This window comes from Notothenia rossii, assembly GCF_949606895.1.
Source record: "Notothenia rossii genome assembly, chromosome: 11".
NCBI lineage: Eukaryota > Metazoa > Chordata > Actinopteri > Perciformes > Nototheniidae > Notothenia > Notothenia rossii.
In genome coordinates this window covers 19717679-19737222 of record NC_136910.1, presented here as the reverse complement: position 1 = coordinate 19737222, position 19544 = coordinate 19717679, and the positions used below count along the sequence as shown (strand labels likewise).

The 19544-nt window shown below is 39.1% G+C and overlaps 1 protein-coding gene across 2 annotated transcripts in view; it reads left to right on the top strand.

Annotated features, from left to right (window-relative positions):
- The window catches only part of LOC307024202 (uncharacterized protein), a 94008-nt gene extending 76374 nt beyond the window's left edge, over positions 1 to 17634 (top strand). For both annotated transcript variants that reach the window (XM_079658126.1, XM_079658125.1), the window contains exons 12-17: positions 4899 to 5092; positions 6273 to 6343; positions 7109 to 7266; positions 9030 to 9174; positions 12233 to 12376; positions 13305 to 17634. In XM_079658126.1, the coding sequence (XP_079514252.1) occupies positions 4899 to 5092; positions 6273 to 6343; positions 7109 to 7266; positions 9030 to 9174; positions 12233 to 12376; positions 13305 to 13577 (985 nt within the window). In that variant the 3' untranslated portion in view covers positions 13578 to 17634. The remainder of the gene's footprint in view (positions 1 to 4898; positions 5093 to 6272; positions 6344 to 7108; positions 7267 to 9029; positions 9175 to 12232; positions 12377 to 13304) is intronic.
- The last annotated feature ends 1910 nt before the right edge of the window (positions 17635 to 19544 follow it).

Sequence of the window (19544 nt, the reverse complement as noted above, 5' to 3'; positions counted from 1 at the left end):
TATATAGGTTGTTGTGCATGTAAATGGCCTGCAAAGGCTAAAATCTCTATGTTCCCTCCAAAGGGATCTTCTCCCTGCCGGCCTGAAACGCCTCAATTGTAGTCCTTTGTTTACTTCAGTGACATCACTATGTAACACTTGTGTTTCTATTGGCAACACATTATAGGTAATAGGCTAAGGGGAGGGACATCTGTATGCGGTTGCCCAATCACAACAGAGCCATCTAGCTAGCCAATCAGAGCAGACTGGACTCTGGTTTCAGACAGAGGGTGAAAAGAGGTGCTGCAGCACAGGCAGTATGAGAAACATCAAGAGCTCTTTGAACATTAAAGCATGGAGACATGTCACAGTTTATCCACCATGGGGTCCAGAGCCTTCAGCCGCTCTGCACCCCGCCTCTTGAACTCCCTCCCAACTGACATCTGGAATATTGACTCTGTCTCCATTTTTTCTCAAAACATGTCACTTCACACTGGCATATCCATCCTGATCACATGACACATCCTCTGTCCTTATTGATTATATTGTCTGGTCTTTCTGCTGGTGTTTTGTTTTGTCTTTGTTGGGTGATATGACAGTATAAACCGTGCAACAGTAGAAATGTGTCAACCAGTCGAGAATCTTTCAAAGCTTTTCTCCGAGGTAGCTATTCTCAAATGATCTAGTGATCCTCGCTTGATTTCGCCCCATTGCTATGGAATGGTGAGAAGAAATGTGGTTCTCAAATAGTCAGACATTCCCACTGTATTTTGTCAGCTTATTTATATTGAACAAATTAAAACTTGCAGCATACAGTAAATCAAGTCTTTTTTATTTTAATTTTTCACCGATTATCCGTAAAGCCTGTTAGACTAAAAATGATTGTCATAAGGATCCTTAAAAAAAACACTTATTAATTGAGTTTACAAAACATTTACTGTATTGTGATGTGGTCACCAGGATATACATTTACATAAATTGAGATGCAAAAAGGAATATCTGCCTTCTCTTTTTTTTCCCATTATGCATGACCCTAGTACTCCTCTGTAGAATTTGACAGTAGGACATGATGAGTGCAGCGTGGATATTGAAATGTGTGAAATGAGTGATGGGAGAGGGACAGGTGAGACCCCCTCTGCTCCATTATTCCTTTCATTCTGCTAATCCCCTGTCTCACTATTGTCTGCTGCCTCCATCTCTCACCTGCCAGATGTGTGCCATCCGCACATATATATATATATATACATATATATGTATATACATATATATATATCAATGTTCATTAATGGACTTTTTATTGTCTTTCTTTTCTCTCAGTTTCATTCGTTTTATTTCCATTTTCTTTCTAGTATTTTGCCTTGCATTTCCTATTCTTTTATTTATTTTCCTAGAATTTACTTTTTTCCTGCCTGTATTTTTAATCTCTTTCTTTTATGGTCATTCCTTTTTCTTTTCTTTTTTTCCCCGTTTTTTTCTATGAATGTCATTATTTCCCCTTGTTTCTCTACTGCTCCATGCCCTGCTTCTTTTCCTTTTGTTCTTTTCATTTCATTTTCTTTTTCCTTACCTGTTTATGTGTTTTTCCTTTTCCTCTTCTCTCCTCCCCCAATCAATTTCCCTCTTTTGATAAGTTTCATTTCCACTGTTGTTGTTATCCTTTCTTTTGTTACCTCTGTTTCTTTCTTTTTCTCCTAATCTTTTAAAAAAAATATTTCCTACCTTTTCCTTTTATCTCCTTTTCTTTAGTCTCTTTTTTGTACTTTCCTTTCCTTTTTCCTTTTACTATTACCTTCCTTTTTTCCAATGTTTCTAAACCGCCAATCCTCTCTCTTCCTTTGCTATCATTTATTTGATCTATTTCCTTTTCATTTTGTCACCTTATTTTCTTTCTTTATTTACTTTTTTCCGCAACCTTTCCTTAGTTCAGTGTTCATTAGTCTTATCCTGTCCTCTCCTTTCCTTCAAATGTTTCCTCTCGCTATCTTCTGTATTCCTTCCTTTTCTTACCTGTTCCTTTCCTTTTTTTCATAACCTTTTGTTTTCCTTTCCTTTGTTATTGTTTTCCTCTCCCCTCCTCCTCTCACTCACATCAGTGAGGATAATGTTCTGCCATCTAAGAAGGATCAGCTTTGTCTTCCCCCCTCTTCTGTCTCTGTCTCCTCACTCCTCTATCTCTCTCCTCCCCCCTATCTATCTCCTCTCCACTTTGCCTCTATGTAGAATGGTATTGAAGCAGGCCAGCAGTTACCAGGCAACAGGCTGCATGCTCATTGGCTCCGTCTCCCTTTTCTCTCCCTGGCTCCTGCACAGGGTTAACTGCTGTTATGTTCTGTTGGTTACTCATAGCGTGGTCTCGGGGGGTTCGGCATACAGCCATCTTTCTATTTTTGGGCTGAACTTTTACATGGGTGCCGGCTGGTGAGGTAACAAGTGGAATTGCCATGTTACCTCACCAGGCAGAGACGTTCAGTGTTGATGCTCAAAGCATTTATCATCTCCTGATGTGACAAATCCCTTTAAAAAACACTCAAAGAATCCATACAGCGTATTGTGAGCGGTTATTTAGAGCAGAATGGGATTAGCGCTGCTGTAGTAATGTGTACACTTAGTATTGTCTGGCTGTTTCCAGTGCAAAACATACAATACGGTAATATATATATATACAAGCAATTCATATACTCAGCAACAGACATTAATAGAGACAATATTTTAAAGAAAGTAAAAAGTAAAACAGAAGGGAAATGCTCACATTTAAAAAAGAAAAGGGCATAATAGAAGCAACAACAGATACCAAATATTATACCAGTTGGTAAAGAAAAAAAGATATAGAATTAAGAATAAATAAAAAAAAAAAAAAAAATTAAAAATCAAACATGTACAAAATAAAAAAGGGGCTAGTTGACATGAATTTACATTACAACAAAACACACATTTTTAAATAAATAAACAAAATGGTGTTTTTGAAACGGTAACAAAAGGGTAATAGAGCCATGATAAAACACGAAATAAAGCAAGGGTTAATAAACTGGAATATACATTAAAATAGAAACAAAAAAAGGGAATGATAAAAAATGACAATTAAACTTAAAAAAATGTCTACAAATGAAAATAAAATGGACGACTATTTGGTAAAAGTAATAAAAAAGTGATGAAAACTATTTATAACACAAAAATGGTAAAAAAAGAAATGCTACTTTTAACCAAATGAAATCACCGTCACAAAAGTATTTCATCATCCAAACAATGGTTAAATGCATTGTTGGTGGATAGAAGAGAGATGGAAAAGACCAAAATAAGATACATGTTTTTTGGAAAGACACACACAAACACACACACAAGAACACTTACAGTACAGCGCACATCAGAGTAGTTTAATAAAAAAGCTGCAGTCAAGTGAACAGGAACTCAGCAGCTCATGAACACTCCTCATTTACAGAGATGGCTCCTCAAGGAATGTTTCTAATTTGCGATCTGCGCAGAAACTTAAGCAACAACTCACAGCCTGAAAACTTTCTTTAATAAAAAACAGAAGCTGGTAAATTATCTTTTCTGCAGTTTCTGTAATACTTTTTTAATAATGGAAATGAAACTATGTTACAGTTAACCACAACGTTGGTCCAATTTATTTAGCTGTGTCCCATTCCTATCAGATATGGTGCTTTACACTGTGCTGTCTATTTGTATTATTTATTGTATCTTTTAAATTTCACCTACACACATTTTTAAAACACTATTAAGATAAAGGTTTGAACATTATGCAGTAGTTAGTAGCCAAAAATGTATTACAAAGATACCATCCCAAATAAAAAACAATAGTCGATTTAAAGAAGTAAAGGATAAAAGCAAACAACAAAGTTTAAATAATTCATAAAAGTTCCAATAATAAGCAGTAACAGTCCCGCCCCTATCACGTACAATTTGCTGCAGCGCTAGCCAATAGAAGCTTTAGTGTGATGAACATAATGATGTCATTACGTGAGCCACCTTTTTATTCTAGCCTTTGCGGACCATTTACATGCACAACAACCTGGAACACACCACAGGAAGCATAAGGGTGTCTTTAAATACTTTTCAGATGTATTTTTTAAATGATTGTAGGTAGTAGTGTAGTACTAAAAGTTGATACGGACATACCTCAGGCTAGTATCTAAGAGGTGTTTATTAAATGTCTTCCATATGAACACAATTTCCGTTCACACAAATAAATAAGATTCTCACACCAATTCAGTTGTTGTGAAAACTTCGATTTCACACAGTCTTCCTCTGCAGATGGAGCTGAAATGTAGATCACATTTCCATTCTTTCTGCGCATTTTAAAGAGCCGTCATCCAGGCTGGCTTATAAGATAAGACTGAGATGTTATGTTGTATCACTGTGCTATGAAGTATTAAAGTACTCTATGAGGTTTCAAGAGGGTGGAGGAGTAAGAGTGGTGCGCCTGTGTTTCTGAGAGGAGTCGACCGACCCCCCCCCCAGGGTAAAGATGCCCCTGTTTTTCACCTCAAAGGTGGAGCAAGATAGATGGTGTCACTCTTTAGCTTAGCTGTGGATCTTTTTTGATCAAGGAGAGTGCTTCCCAGGAGAACCGGAGCAGGAAGACACACAGTTAAAGCTTTGAAGGTAGCTTACAGGATGCTTTGTAAATGTCTTGTGCAACTATAAAGCTCTGGCAACACACCAGCCGTAGAGGTTGGATATTACTCATGTGTTCTGTATGAAAATAAAAGTTCCCCGCGTACAGTAAGCGTGTGAAATCTCTGGACCTGTTGTCCTGTAACAAGCACAGAGTGAGAGGCACATGGACAGGATGAATGATGATGTGTTTATTCGTATTGCAAATGAGACATGACACATAAGTGTTGATCACCATGGGATCTGCTTCTTTTTTTTTCATTCTCTTTTTTTTCTTGTCTCCATAGCGACGAGGAAGAGTTGCGGAAGTCGTTCTCGGAGCTCGGGGACAGCCTGTGTGACTCCACCGCCTCCAGATCTCTGAAGGCGGAGGGCAGCAGTGGGAAGCCCCCGACAGAGGAGGCGCATCCGTCCGGGTCGCTGCTCTACAAGAATGGCTTCCTCGTCCGCAAAGTGCACGCAGACTCTGACGGCAAGAGAAGTACGAAGGATATTTTTCTTTACGTTTGACCTCCTACAGTTTCAAAATAAGCTCACCTCAAGTATCTATTATTGAACCTTTGATCACACATGGTTAGAGCTGCAACATTAAGTCAGTATGTCGAATAGTCCATCGCCAGTCAATATTTTGCCAACTGTTATGCAAAAATGGCACACATGCTGTTTTCAGCCTCTGAAATATAAAGATTTTCTTGCTTTTTTGTTTTATATAATTGGGAAGTGAATGTTCCAGCTGACTAAACAAGACATTTAAAGACAACTCGTTTTGATTTTGAGCGATTGGGATGGATACTTTTCACTATTTTCTGACATCTTATAGACCAAGCTATTAATCGATTAATCTAAATTATTATAAAATAGTGAAAAAATTCAAAGGTAATTATTGGTTTTACCACTACACACGATCTCCCCCTAATTTGTTCTGATTTGATATTATTGATAACATTTCTATTGACTCAATCTGAAGTTATAAAGTGCTTTACAAAAATGTAAGGAAAAGTTCATAGCTAAAGTTTGTATCGGGTAAAAAAATTAAAATTGTGAGGAAGAAGGATGAATCAGCGTGTTCTAGGTTGACTATATACATCTTATTTTACACTAAAAGCTTTTCTCCAATCATTTTGAACGTGTACTGTATGGTTTGTTACCACAGTTCAATATTTGAAGTATTAAGAATATTATAGGCAGATCTGGGTTGAAAACATTAGCTTTTAACTGCTTTTTTTCTGCAACAACAAAAAACGCAATCCTCGAAAGAAAATCATTGACATACAGTTGAATTACCCACCCCACAATAAGGTTCAGTTATAGTTAAATAAGGTTCAGTTATAGTTAAATAAGGTTCAGTTATAGTTAAATAAGGTTCAGTTATAGTTAAATAAGGTTCAGTTATAGTTAAAGCCAAAAGGCAAAAAGGCTCCATCTTTGAATGCAGTATCTAGTTCTCTGCATACTTTCACGATTTATATCTTTGAATAAATCCTAATTGAATGATTTCCTTGTCTCCTGGACTTGGAGGGTTAATCCACACAAGCTCATACATGTACTTAATTAATCTAATACATCAAGTGGAAAGTAGGTCAAAACTAAAACAAATGTAACATATAAGGCAATTTTATATATGTGTTTTTGATGTTATCACTTTTTTCTCCTCCTCGCAGCACCAAGAGGGAAGAGAGGTTGGAAGACCTTCTATATCATCCTCAAAGGGCTTATTCTCTATCTGCAAAAAGTAAGTAACTCACATTATTACAGAGTATATTTTACTTTGGTATTTATTTAGTTATTTATTTGTTTTTTTTAGTCTGCCAGAAAAAGTCTGTATTAGAAACAATTGTATTACTTGTGAGTGTTTTTACTTTACTTTCCAGAATGTTCTTTTGTGTCGGGTTACTTTCATACACATTCTGCAGAATGCTTTATATCAAGCAGTATGTCCGATGGAGTCACAGCCAATATCCTTTTTACATGTTTAAAAAGGGCCGTGACACATTGTCCTGGCTTCATGTGGGGCAACCTCTGCCAACACAACAGCTACCGTTCTAGGTAGAACCCTTTTTATGTTGGGTTCTAGGTAAAACCCTCTGAAAGGGTTCTAGGTTAGTTCACTTTCATGTTGAGTTCTAGGTAAAACCCTCTTTTGTTCTTGGTAGAACCCTTTTAGGTTGGGTTTTAGGTTGGAGCCTCAGCCTATATAAAAGGTTCTACCAAGAACCAAAAACAGGTCCCCCCTTGGTAACAAGCTGAAGAACCCCCTTTTGTTCTAGTTAGAACCTTTATATCTAAGAGTGTAGTCCAGCAGCAGGTACGTTTAGATGAGAGAATTGATCCTTTGTTTTCACAAGGGATACTTTCAAAGCACTGTATGTTCACATGAAACTCTCCTGCTGCTCGTCCAATAAAATCTCTTCTTTGTCAGCACTCCCACTTTAATAAGTGCTGAGACCCCTTGGCGTTAATCATAGCATTAATTTCTTATTCATTACTGCCGTGCCAGGGGGAGTACAGGCCTGACAAACAGCTATCAGAGGAGGACCTGAAGAACGCCGTGTCCATCCACCACTCTCTGGCCATGAAGGCTTCAGACTACAGCAAGAGGCCCAACGTCTTCTACCTGCGCACCGCAGACTGGAGGGTGTATCTCTTCCAGGCCCCGTGAGTCCTGCTCTGTGTTCCTCACTGAGCTGACATAATGTGTAGACACTACTGTGGAGCGTGTGCACGGACAGCTGCACAGCATCTGCAGCAGACCATAACATTAAAACCAGAGCTAAACCTTAATCATACCCTGCATACATTGACCTGTGTCTCATCTTGACTATGCAAGCGTGCATGAGCCATTTTAATTTTTCTGTCAAAACGGCAGTGTGTGGTCAAAAGTATGTGGATAAGTTTGTGTACCTTTGGTTCTACAGATATCTTTCAAGGTTGTTTTTTTGCCCCCTTGGTGCAAATGTGCAAACATTTTAAATCTACAGCATAAAATTAATGGGTTTATATGCACTTAAGTTACACAGGACCTAAGACCTTTTCTTGATCACTCAAAGGTGAAATTTACTTAGTCAAGAAAGCAAATAAAAAATAAAAATGAAACAAAATAACAAACAAGAATAAAATACGAATACAAATAATATAAAAACAAGTAAAACACCTGTCACTCTTACAGATATGATCCAAGATGAATACATGCAATAGATGATTGCAACCAAAAAGGGGGTTGATAGATAACATCAAGTAACCACTTTTCTATAAATATGAATATAGATGCAGCTCATAAATAATCAGATTCCTCCCCCATCCCAGAGTAGCACTTTCTCTCTCATTATTTAACAAGTACTCAAATGTTCTGTGGTAAAATATTGAATCATTAAGGTGGCGGAAGATAACTTGCAAAATCAGCCTTTTTGTTGAAGGAAAAAAAGCCCTTATTTAGATGTTTTTGTTTAACACAAAATCAGCTAGCAACCAAATTGTTTTATGCATGCAAACACACTTGAAGACAATAATGATCTTTTAGCTTTGTGGCCGCTATTTGGTATAAGTCCTCATTGCGACAATATCACGATAGACCAAAAATAAGTGGTGATCCCAAGCAGTTTTGACAGGTCTGCACTAATGCACATTGAGTTTTTGACCTTAACCCCATCTACATTTGGAGTTAGATTATTAGGCAGACCTGATGATCAGTGTTGAAGCTTACTAATGCTCTTGTGGCTGAGTGTGAGCGAATCCCTGCAGCAGGTTAAAGCATCCGTTGGAAACCTGAAGATTAAGCTGCAGAGACATACGCTGTCCCCATACTTTTAGCTCTGTAGCGTAACTGTCTAATGAAGCTGAGCACCCAACCTCAGCTAACAGCATGCAGAGCCAGCTGTGCACATGGTGTTCAGCAGAACACACCCAGAGAGCTCACGGATCAATGAAACATGCACAGAACGGACTGTATACATACATGTATATTAAGGTGGAGGTGTGCATGTGTGTGTTTGATCAGCAAGTGGCACATGACTGGCCACATGTTTCAGCCCCCCTGGAGGCTCTGTGCTCCAGTTGCAGCTTGCATTTGTCCCAGATACTGTACCCCTCTCTGTGTCTCCCTCTCCTCTTTCTGTCTCTCCATCTCTCTCCATCCTCATCGCTCCCTGGGGAATTAAAGCAAGGCTGTCTAAGCCAATCTGACATTTCTCATGGGCCCCTAATGGGTCTCTTCGTGTAAAACAGGAACTTCTCTCATGCATTAATTGGCTCCAAAATAATTTCTTTGTCAACAGCAAGGCTGCGTTCTCCGATAATTATCCCTTTGATGCTGTAAGCTGGCCATGTGCTGATGTGGGCATGGAGAGGGCTGATAAGTGTGTGTTGTACCTACTGTTTCAGATCTGTTTCTAATTGCACTCTATGCGTGTTATACATCACAGGAACGCGGAGCAGATGCAGTCTTGGATCACAAGGATCAACACGGTGGCCACCATGTTCTCAGCTCCTCCTTTCCCAGCAGCCATCGGCTCCCAGAAGAAGTTCAGCCGGCCGCTGCTGCCTGGGACCATGTCGAAGCTGTCGGAGGTATCCCAAAGGGGCCCTATTGTGCTTTTTCCCTTTCTTGTTGTGTGTTATAAAGGTTTTTTTCATCATGTAAATGGTCTGCAAAGACTAAAATGCCACAGTTCCCTCAAGAGCGAGTTTTCCCCCCACCCCCATCCCCCCTCGAAAAGAGCATTATAGGACCCCTAAAATGTGAACTGCTTTCTACAGTGAATGAGAAAGTGTTCAGTTCATTGGCTAGGTTACAGGATTTACACCAATTTGAAAAGATACCCTTTAACAGATGACAATGAAAGTCCTGCATTGAAAATGGTGGTTTGTTAGTGGAATAAGAAAAATGTACTTTAATTATTTGAAGTATATTAAAGGTAGGGTAGGTAATTCACTTCAGAAACAGTATTTGTTATATTCTATGGAATGCTCTTAACATCCCGATAGCAATGAATACATTAAATGCTTTGAAAATAAATATATACAAATATTTCATCTGTGGAAGCCGTAGCGCTGTAAAAAGCACGTCCAGTTATCTGCCCCGGTCCGGGTCAAATAACTGGATGTTCTCTCTCTCTCTCTTCCTTTACTTAACCAGGATAGGTTTCATTGAGATTAAAAATCTCTTTTTCAAGAGAGTCCTGGCCCAAGAATGGTAACAGCACAGTTTCAGACAGTTTTAGAGTTACAAACAATTAAAAAAACACACAATCACAACACAGTCATACACCAAGTTTAGCCAAAGCATTTACAGACACAGCGGCCTGCTTCGAGGTCCGTTAAAGTTGCTTTGAGTGTTTCTAATGAGACCAGCTCTCTGAGTTTCAGCTCAGTTTGAAGCAGGTTCCAAGCTTGAGGGGCAGCGTAACTGAACGCCCTTTTCCCAAGTTCAGTACGGACCTTTGGTACAGTTAAAAGGAAAAAGTTCTCTGAGCGAAGCCGATAGGATCCAGTGCATTTTTTATTTATGTACATCCTTAGATAAGGGGGAAGAGCACCAAGAATAGCCTTATATATAAGGATGTGCCAATGTTTCAGTCTACGCGTGGTCAGGGAAGACCATCCAAAACGAGTGTATAGATTGCAGTGGTGCGTCAAGGATCTGAGGTTTGTAATGAATCTCAGTGCACCGTGGTAGACGGTGTCCAGCGAGTGAAGGCACTGAGAAGATGCATTCATATAAACCACATCTCCATAATCCAGCACAGACAGAAAGGTTGCAGACACTAGTCTCTTTTTGGCCTCATAGGAAAAACAAGACTTGTTTCTAAAGAAAAAACCTAATTTTATTCTTAATTTTTTCAAGAGTTCCACAATGTGTGGTTTAAAAGAGAGCGAATTGTCAATTATAATTCCAAGATACTTATACTGCAACACAGATTCAACCTCCGTCCCCTGCAAGGTGGTGATAGGAGGAAGGTTCAAGACCTTGGCTTTTGCTTTCGAGAACATCATTAGGTTTGTCTTGGCAGCATTTAAAACAAGTTTCAAATCACACATGTTGGATTGTACAATGTTAAAAGCATTCTGGAGCTGACAAAGAGCCTGCTTCGGGGTGGACGCAGAACAATAAATAACTGTATCATCAGCATAAAAATGCAAATTTGCATTCAAAACATTGTTATTAAGACTGTTAATGTAAATAATAAATAACAATGGTCCTAAAACAGATCCCTGTGGCACACCCTTGGATACCGGAAGAGATGTTGAAGTTAAGCCTTCTGCCCGCACACACTGTGATCTGCATGAAAGATAATTCTTGAACCAACAGACAGCCTTACCTGAAAGACCGATACTAACAAGTCTTTGTAACAGTAAGGCCTACCTGCCTGTCAGCCTTCCATCTGTGCACAAACTTATCTCGTGCCCTCATTGGTCATGTGCGCGTGTGTGTTGGAGGAGGGGCTCTGTAAGGAAGTCTGAAGGAAGGGGCAGATTTTTTTCGGTTGTGGACTTTCAAATTCTAGCACACTCGAGCTGGTTTCTCCATTCTTACCTACCCTACCTTTAAGGTCCCCTGTGAAAGAAATCATATTATAAAACTACATTATTATTCCTCATGCTTTACTATTAAAGCAATATTTCACCGATGTAGTTGAAAGAGTTGAGCTCAATTTCAACAAATTATCATTTCAATTATGGATTATTCTGCCTATTATTTTCTCCATTAATCGATTACTGCTTAGTTTGTTAGAATTCTGGAAACAGTGAGAATAGAATAATTGGATTTGTATGCAAACAGCTTAATTGTTTAAGTCACTAAAGTTATCAAATAAATATAGTGGAAAAAGTACCTTAAATGGTGCTTCAGTACAGTACTTTAGTAAATGTACTTTTCCACTACTGCAAATGTATGTCTGTAACACTGAATACTGTAATCTGCAAAGTACAAAAGCTGGCATCTCATAAATGTTTACTTTTCTAATATTGTTTACCAAAAATGTAATCAGATAGTGAAAGATTTCAAACAAACTTTTACCAATTTCAGACAGTAAGAGTTTGGTGTAATTAAAAAAGGTGGGAAACAAATACGTATCTCTTAAATTACATTTATCACAAACAAAACTATCACAAATGAGTTGATGTCCTTAATTACATTCCACCACTGGCTGTACCTGGTCAGAGGCAAGTCCAGGCTCCTGTGAAATTCATCAAAACAAGGCGATACAAATCTTTCAAAAAGTCCTTTTCAAAAGGATTGGACACATCATTTTTCATAACTTGATGGCTGAGTAATTAGAATTATATTTTCATGACTAAACGCTCCACATAACACTGATGTAATAAATCACTGCTGGTCACTGGTGGTTTATGAGTGCAGGCTTTTCACTCGAGTCGATCTGTTGTGACGGGAAAGTGAAAAGCTTCTCAGAACACTTTGTCATAACAAGACATTGTTCTTTGTCTTGTTATTCTATTCTTCTCATCTTGTTTGAACGGGATATTTGTTTTTAATTTCTCAGTTGCACCAATACCCTGACAAACAGGATGGTATTTCAGTTCAGAACATTCAAACACTGTAACTGAAAGGAGGCAGGTGTGTACTCCTTGCTTCCCCTCCCCTCATGTGTTGACCTTGTTCTTACAGGAGGAGCAGGTCAGATCTCATGAAAACCGCTTCAGAGCCCTGTCAACTGAGCTGACTGAGCTGCGCTCCTACCCCCCCGACCGCAAGGTCAAAGGGCGCGAGCTGGAAGAGTACCGGCAGCGGGATGAGTACCTGGAGTTTGAGGTAAGCTGCACACAGATAAAAGAAAGAAATGGGAAATGCAGTGAAACGTTAAATCATCATTACATCACTGCAGCCCTCTCAGCTGTCCAATCTTCACTGGTCAATTTTGTTTGGCTATTTTGCTTTATAGCAGTGGAAAGAAAACATCCAACCCACAGCTTTGGGTTTATTTGACTGCATATGTCTATTAGTGACTGCAGAATTCCACACCAAAAGTTAGCCTTAGATAATGACTCATTTGCATATTTAAACAATTTAATCAAAGTTGTAATACAATACCAGTAAACAACTGGGGGAGTTTCGTGTATAAATGTATTAGTTAAATCCATTACCCTTTTCCTTTCTAGAGACTTGCAAAATGTATGAAATACTGTTTGTATCTTCTAAAGATTTTGGAATACTCTGAGAAATTACATCTCTACTTCAGTGGAACTTGCATACACCAACTTATTATGCATTTCTTTATTCTTATGGTGACCAACTTTATATTAATCTGTGTTCTGGATGTTTTAACTGAAAGGTTTCTTCATATTGTTCGTAGCCTGATTTGTATCAGTTTCTATTCCTAACAACATGGAGAAAATGTATTTTTCCAATAGCTGTTGACAGTATTTTATTGTTACTGTATTTATCAGAGAGAGTGATCCAAAGAGATATTTAATAAACATAACATGTCAGTAACACCTATTATAACCATAATTAATTAATTAATGATAAACTCACAAACTTTAATACATTTTTATTTTACTGTTAACAAACAAAGACATGTATCATGTTTACTAAATATTAGTAATGCTTTAAATATCAGATACCTATTAATACTAGAATGATGATGTTGCTCTAAGTCTTCAACTGGGGAAGTTTAATGGTGCTATATTTAAGTTTAAATGTTTCACCGTACTCACCAGTTCTATCTCGCCTTTATCAGAAAACCCGGTACGGGACGTACGTCATGCTGCTGCGAGCTAAGATCCGGAGCGGCGAGGAGGACCTGTCTCTGTTCGAGTCCCAGCTGCTGGAGGACAACAGTCTGCAGAGGGCCCACTCCAGCCCCACGCTGCAGGACAGCAGCCAGGCCAGCCAGGTGAGCAAGACCAGCAGCGCCCGGGACGGGGGCAACAGCAGCCGGGCCAGCGGCTGCAGCGACAAGCTGCGGCAGGACGGCCAGAGACACAGCTACCGGCAGGCCGTCAAGAAGTGAGGCGGGGAGGGCGCCGGGAGCGGCACAGCGTTGCACTGCCAGGCCGTCTCCCTGCATAGGTTTTTATTTGAGATCCAGGAGGGTTTGGAGCTCTGCTTGAAGGGGGAGCAGGAGGGAGGGTCTCTACCCCACTCCCTTCCCCCAAAACCATGACGCCCTACCCGGCACCCCAATCTTCTCGTGGGACTGAGGAGGTGCAGATCCTGTGACTGGAAGAGGAGCACCAGCAGGGGTGTGGGTGCAGGAGGTGGGAGGTCACACATCTGCAGAGACGATGTGTCTTTGGGAGCAGCGCAGACTGAGCGGGAGGAGAAGTGCTCATATGGAACACACAGGGACGTACATCCAGCTTCTTTCCTTTTCTCCTCTTTTCTTCTTTCACCTCTCCAGCCACGTTCTCCCACCTTTTCTCTTGACTTTTCACTCAGTTTTGGGACCAAACTATTAAAACATCACATTTTAAGACGACTTGTTTTCAGTTGTACTGCTGCAGCCGCTCTGACCGGAGCGCTGTAACAGTCACTGGACCTGAACACATCACCAGGTCTTATGGAGCAATTTACATTCCGGCTCCTTGTTTTCTGCCACATCACCACGGTGTGTTCACATTCCGCACACAGGCCGGACATTACAGCTTTTAGCTTCTATTTCACTGAAGGTGGATCTACACACTGTGCACAACACATAGCGATGGAGTGATGAGGGCGATTAGACAGTGCAGCTCCGCTTTCTCTCAGCACTGACGGCTAAATAGATGTCAGTAGAACTTCACTCCTGATATGCAGCAACTGCATCTCATCTAGGTCTTTTTTCTTTTGCTCTACTTGAACAGGAGATCTCTTTCCCAGTTGCTTTGGCTTCTGTCCCGTGGTGTGCTTCTGTTCTCTTTCTATTTCTTGGCCGAATGTTGTTTTCCCCAGTGATCCGCATGCCTGCATCCAGCACTGCTTCTTTTAAGCCTTTTACTACTTCAAGGGCAAAAACTGAGAGCAGCAAAAGTTGTTCTCTGGGGTCATTTAAGTCCTTTTTTCTTCATACCCGACATGTGTTATCTCCGTAATAGCCTCTCATTTATAATAGCCTATTTTCACACTCACCAGGCAGACCCTGAATGTTCTTGTTTTTTCAGTATTTTTACAGTATTTTACAGTCGTTTGTTGTTGTTGAACCTATTCCTCCTGTGTATGTCAAGTGTATGATGAAATATGATATTGAAAATGTTAAAGGAAAAATATGTTATCCATGCTCTTTGTAAAACATCCAGGATGTGTTGTATATATAGCAGCTTATATTGTAGGATATATGAAGGTATATTTACAATATATTCACACACACTATTGCGAAGATGCGTTAGGTGGGCCGCACTTCACGTTTCTTGTAAGTCCTGAAAGCGCTACACGATAATCATATGTTGTTGTTTTTTTTTTCTTACATGGTGGTAATAATTCAGCACAATATGAGTATTTCAGTGACGCCTATGTACCTATCAAAGATTAGTAAATGATCGAAATGGTGTTTGTGACGGGATTACATGAAGAAGAAAAAAAAGAGAAATTCACGTATGGATTTCAGATGGCACTGCAGTAATCCAAAGAAAGCGCATGGTTGGCTATGACTTAATAGCATGATTTTAAAGGGGTCAGGGTAAGAAATGCATGAAAAGGTAGAGAATGTAAAAAAAAGAAAGGAACTCTTCATTTAGTAGGGTGTTGGCAGCCTATGGTGTTTTCGGTAGCCATAAACGCCTCATAGCCATTTTCTACTCAGGCTTTAGAACGACACCTTGAGCAGCTGCAGTGCCGTCATCCGACCAGCATGGGGAGCTGTTCACGTTTTTTTCAGCCATAAACACACCTGCTGCACCTGCAGTGAATATGCATGATATAATCCCACTCACCTGATGGGTGGGGTTGGGTATTGCAGGGCTAAATGACACAACACCTGTTTGTATTGACTGTAGAGTCAGTGAGTGTTTGAGTGTGTCTCGCTGTGGATGTTAGCGTGAGCATGCTGGAGCCTGTTTGTTGCTTCTTTCATCCGGCATCAGTTCCCATGTTGTTATCTTTGAATGTGAATTCGTTTTTCATGATCTAATATTCTAAGCCTAGCCAAGTGTTTGCCTGCAGTTTGAGCGCTGAAATCATTAGTTACATGACAGGGAGTTAATCGGCAACTCTTTTCATCCGTGTCATTTTTCATGAAAAATGCCAAACATTTCTCAGTTATTGCAACTTCATTATAAGTTTCTTCTTCTTTTCTTCGTCTTATGGGACAGTGAGGGTATTGCGATATAGCAGGGGACAGTGAGGGTATTGCGATATAGCAGGATCGACAAAAGCCGTAATTTCAATTCCTTTCGGTTCTCGCTTTGTCTTGTTTCTCGCTTTGTATTCTCATCTACATTTTGTTCTTTGCTTTTGTTCTCTTTCCTTCGCCTCAATCATCTCACTGATCTCACTTTATATTCGATGGTTTAAAAAAAGGTGTATGTGTCATAGCTGACATCTTGTACCTTTCACCAGTTATGTAACGCGCCATTACAGCTTTGTGTTTATTAATAGCGTCTGCTGTTTATAATGTGGCCAATCTGTGGAAGAGCAGTCGGACTCATGTTGAGTGCCATTCATGGTGTTCTGAGGGGAATTGATTCATTCAGTTACATCACATGCATTCCAATATTTCAAGCTTTTAAAGGTACTTCTCACATTTCACTCGAGATCACACCATCTACAGTACATAAGCACATAATGTCAAACATCTTCTGGTTCTGGCTTCTCAATGGTAAAGATTTGCTGTGTGTTTGTTAAAAGATGATGTCAGTTTAGACTGTCCGAAGTTGCATTTTTTTACTTTTATTTTCACAAACTAAACTAATAATTGCAAAAATATCCAGCCGATTAGGGGAGACACTACAGGAGAAAAAGGTACATTCAGTAAAAATAACCAGGATTACTTACATTAAGACAAGACAAGTCTTTTGAAATGTTTTATTCAAATTTTAAATAAAACATAAATAGCTTAATGTATATTTTGAATTCTTTATTTCCACTACTTTCAAAGGCATCAAATTGTGCCTGTAGTGTCTACTTAGTCAACAAGACAAATAAATCACAGACTGAAGACTGTTCTTAAAATGTTAAGAAGATTAAGATTTGAGATCATTCAACAACAAAAATACCTGAATGTAAACATCTCAAAGGCATACATTGTAGTGAAACTATATTATTTATCCAATAGGTAATAAGAGTAACAAGAAGATGCAAAAATAGATCTGGTACAGATGGTTCTATTCTGGGGTCAGGCAGTAGACTATACAGTGAGGATGGATGGAGTATGAAAGGAGCCTCCACCTTGACAACTCTCCAAGGTCCCCCCCCCCCCCCACACTCCCCCCCCCCCCTCTCCTCCTGCCATGTGTTATCACTGCTCACTTACATCAAAGAGCAGCTGCAGGATCTCCATGGCGCTGGTTAGCATGGAGATGGCTGGTTCCCCTGGTGACGGCTGTGTGATGCTCTAGTGAAAGTCACCCTGATGAAGTTTGTTCACCGCGGTACAGTACCTCTGTTACAGCAGCAGTGCATGCCTGCAGCTGTCCTTTAAAAAACATTAATTTCTGCCCATGAACGCCTCATCTCTGAATGTAAATAAAGCATGAGATATTATGGCCTGTTTTAATTTATATTATGGTTTGAGTATTAAATGAAGGGTTAATATTTAAGATAGGTCAACATATTTGTTCCTGTCCTTGAGCTCATGGTCGTTTTTTTTTAACATTTCTTTCTATGTGAATGAAGGAAATGTCTATATTTAACGCTGTTGTATGCTGTTGTGTTTTAGAGAGCCAGCTCATACAAATGTTTTTACATGTAGAGGTCTGATCTGATCCATCTCAGTGTTTTTTAGACTGGTGCAGGTAAGGCAATGTTCATGTAATGGTACACATACAGTGAGCTACACGTGTCACTGCCTTGTTTAAACTCACCAAGGAAATGTTGTTTGTGAGCTTCTCATTTTGGGAGGCATAGAAAATGAAAATAAAGTGTTTTGAAAGGTTTACTGTGTCCGAACATCATTGTGTGGAATGTACATTGCAAAGGGTACTTGTACTTAAAGGGGCCCTATACTTTTTGGAGTTTCCCTTTCCTGTAGTGTGTTATATAGCTTTTAGTGCATGTACAGTAAATGGCCCGAAAAGGCTAAAATCCCTCCAGAGGGAGTTTCTCTCCCACACACTTCCACTTTACTAGTACATTATTGGCTAAGAGGCGGGACATCTCTGAGCAGTTCACGAATCCCAACAGAGCTGGCCAGCTAACCAATCAGAGCAGAATGGACTCTGGTTTCAGACAGAGAGTGAAAAATAAAGAGCTTTTTGAACAGTTAGAGGCACACAATATATGTACCTGAAAGTAAACACAATATGCTCTTTAAACTCTTTGAATATTTAAATACTCTGACCCGCTACATTTCAAAGGCATTTTTTTCAACATTTGTTTTATCTTTTTCTCTGAAAATATTAAGCATATCAATTCACTGTTTTGATATATACAATCCATGTGGCTCCACCTTGACCAGGTGCCACATTCAAATATATTGTATCCTTTAGTAACAGTAAAAATGATCCTATAATATAATATACAATCATACAACAGGAAAAGAGCCCATTTTGCTGCTTAATAAAATGTACATATTTATGATAATATTGACATACTTTCACTCAAGTAAATGTATTCAAGATGTTTACTGGTAATGATGTATTTACATTGTCATTTACTGTACGGAGACCTTAAAAAACTGATATTTTATTTATTTATCACCATCATTATTTATTATCTTTGTAAAGGATCCATATCATTTACACACATTAATAAGGGCTTACATTATCGAGTATACTTTGGCAGGATTCAACTATTGACGGGGCCTGTTGGGGGCCCAGTCAAATGCATGCACAGGAACAGGTGGGTAATCAAGTTAGGTCAGTTTCCAGCAATGCCTTGTAAGTAATGCAGCCTTTTCAAACCAACAAGATAATAGAAAGGGTCGTATTCAGGCTCTACGGGGCCCAATGGAATTGAGAAAACTTCCTCAACCACTTGTGGGATATCACCCTTGTGATGGATCTAATATTTAAATTTACAAAACAGGAATGAACATTTTAAATATCAAAATATAAAAAGTTAAAAAGTAGTGTATTAGCATCAAAATGTTCTAACTATGTAAAGCTTTTTTTGTTTACCTTTCAGATGTTGTAGGGAGCCTCTGGAGCAGAAATGAAAGAGTTTTCAAATTGTTTACATATTGCAACGTTGGCCTTTGGTGGGATCAGAATTCTACTCACATTGTCTGAATAAATATATTGAATAACTAAGGGCTAATTTGCAGGATTTATTGCTTACTTAGCCCTATATCAGTATACAGCATGAATAATAATCACACATCAGTCATATTTGTTATGAATAGCCATTTATTAAATAGTAATGCAATGGTAGTCCCAAAATCTGGACCAGAAAAATCAGTATTGACTGATAAAATATTTTCCCAGCCAGCGATATCTGTAACAGGGCTTGGTTTGTTTATTTGGTTTGGGCTCGATGTCCACATAATCACTGACTGGGCCGTCATTGGGTCATCTGCCTCTTCTTTACTCATAGCAGTGTCACTGTCCTCTGATTCCATCTCAAACTCACTTTCTCCTTTTTGGCATTCCCCCCAAATGTAAAGCGTCTTTGGGTTCGAGAAAAGCGCTATAAAAAAATACAATTTATTATTATTATCCCATCCTGCAGCCTATTATCATAATTAAAGGAATACCTACACCCTTACATGTAGGTAAACCAATGCAACAAGTCATACAATACTGCTTATTATCATAATAAAAGGAATACCTACACCCACGCACAGATAAACCAGTTCAACAAGTCACCCAATGCTGTCTGGCTAATGATAATAGGCTAATTATCATAC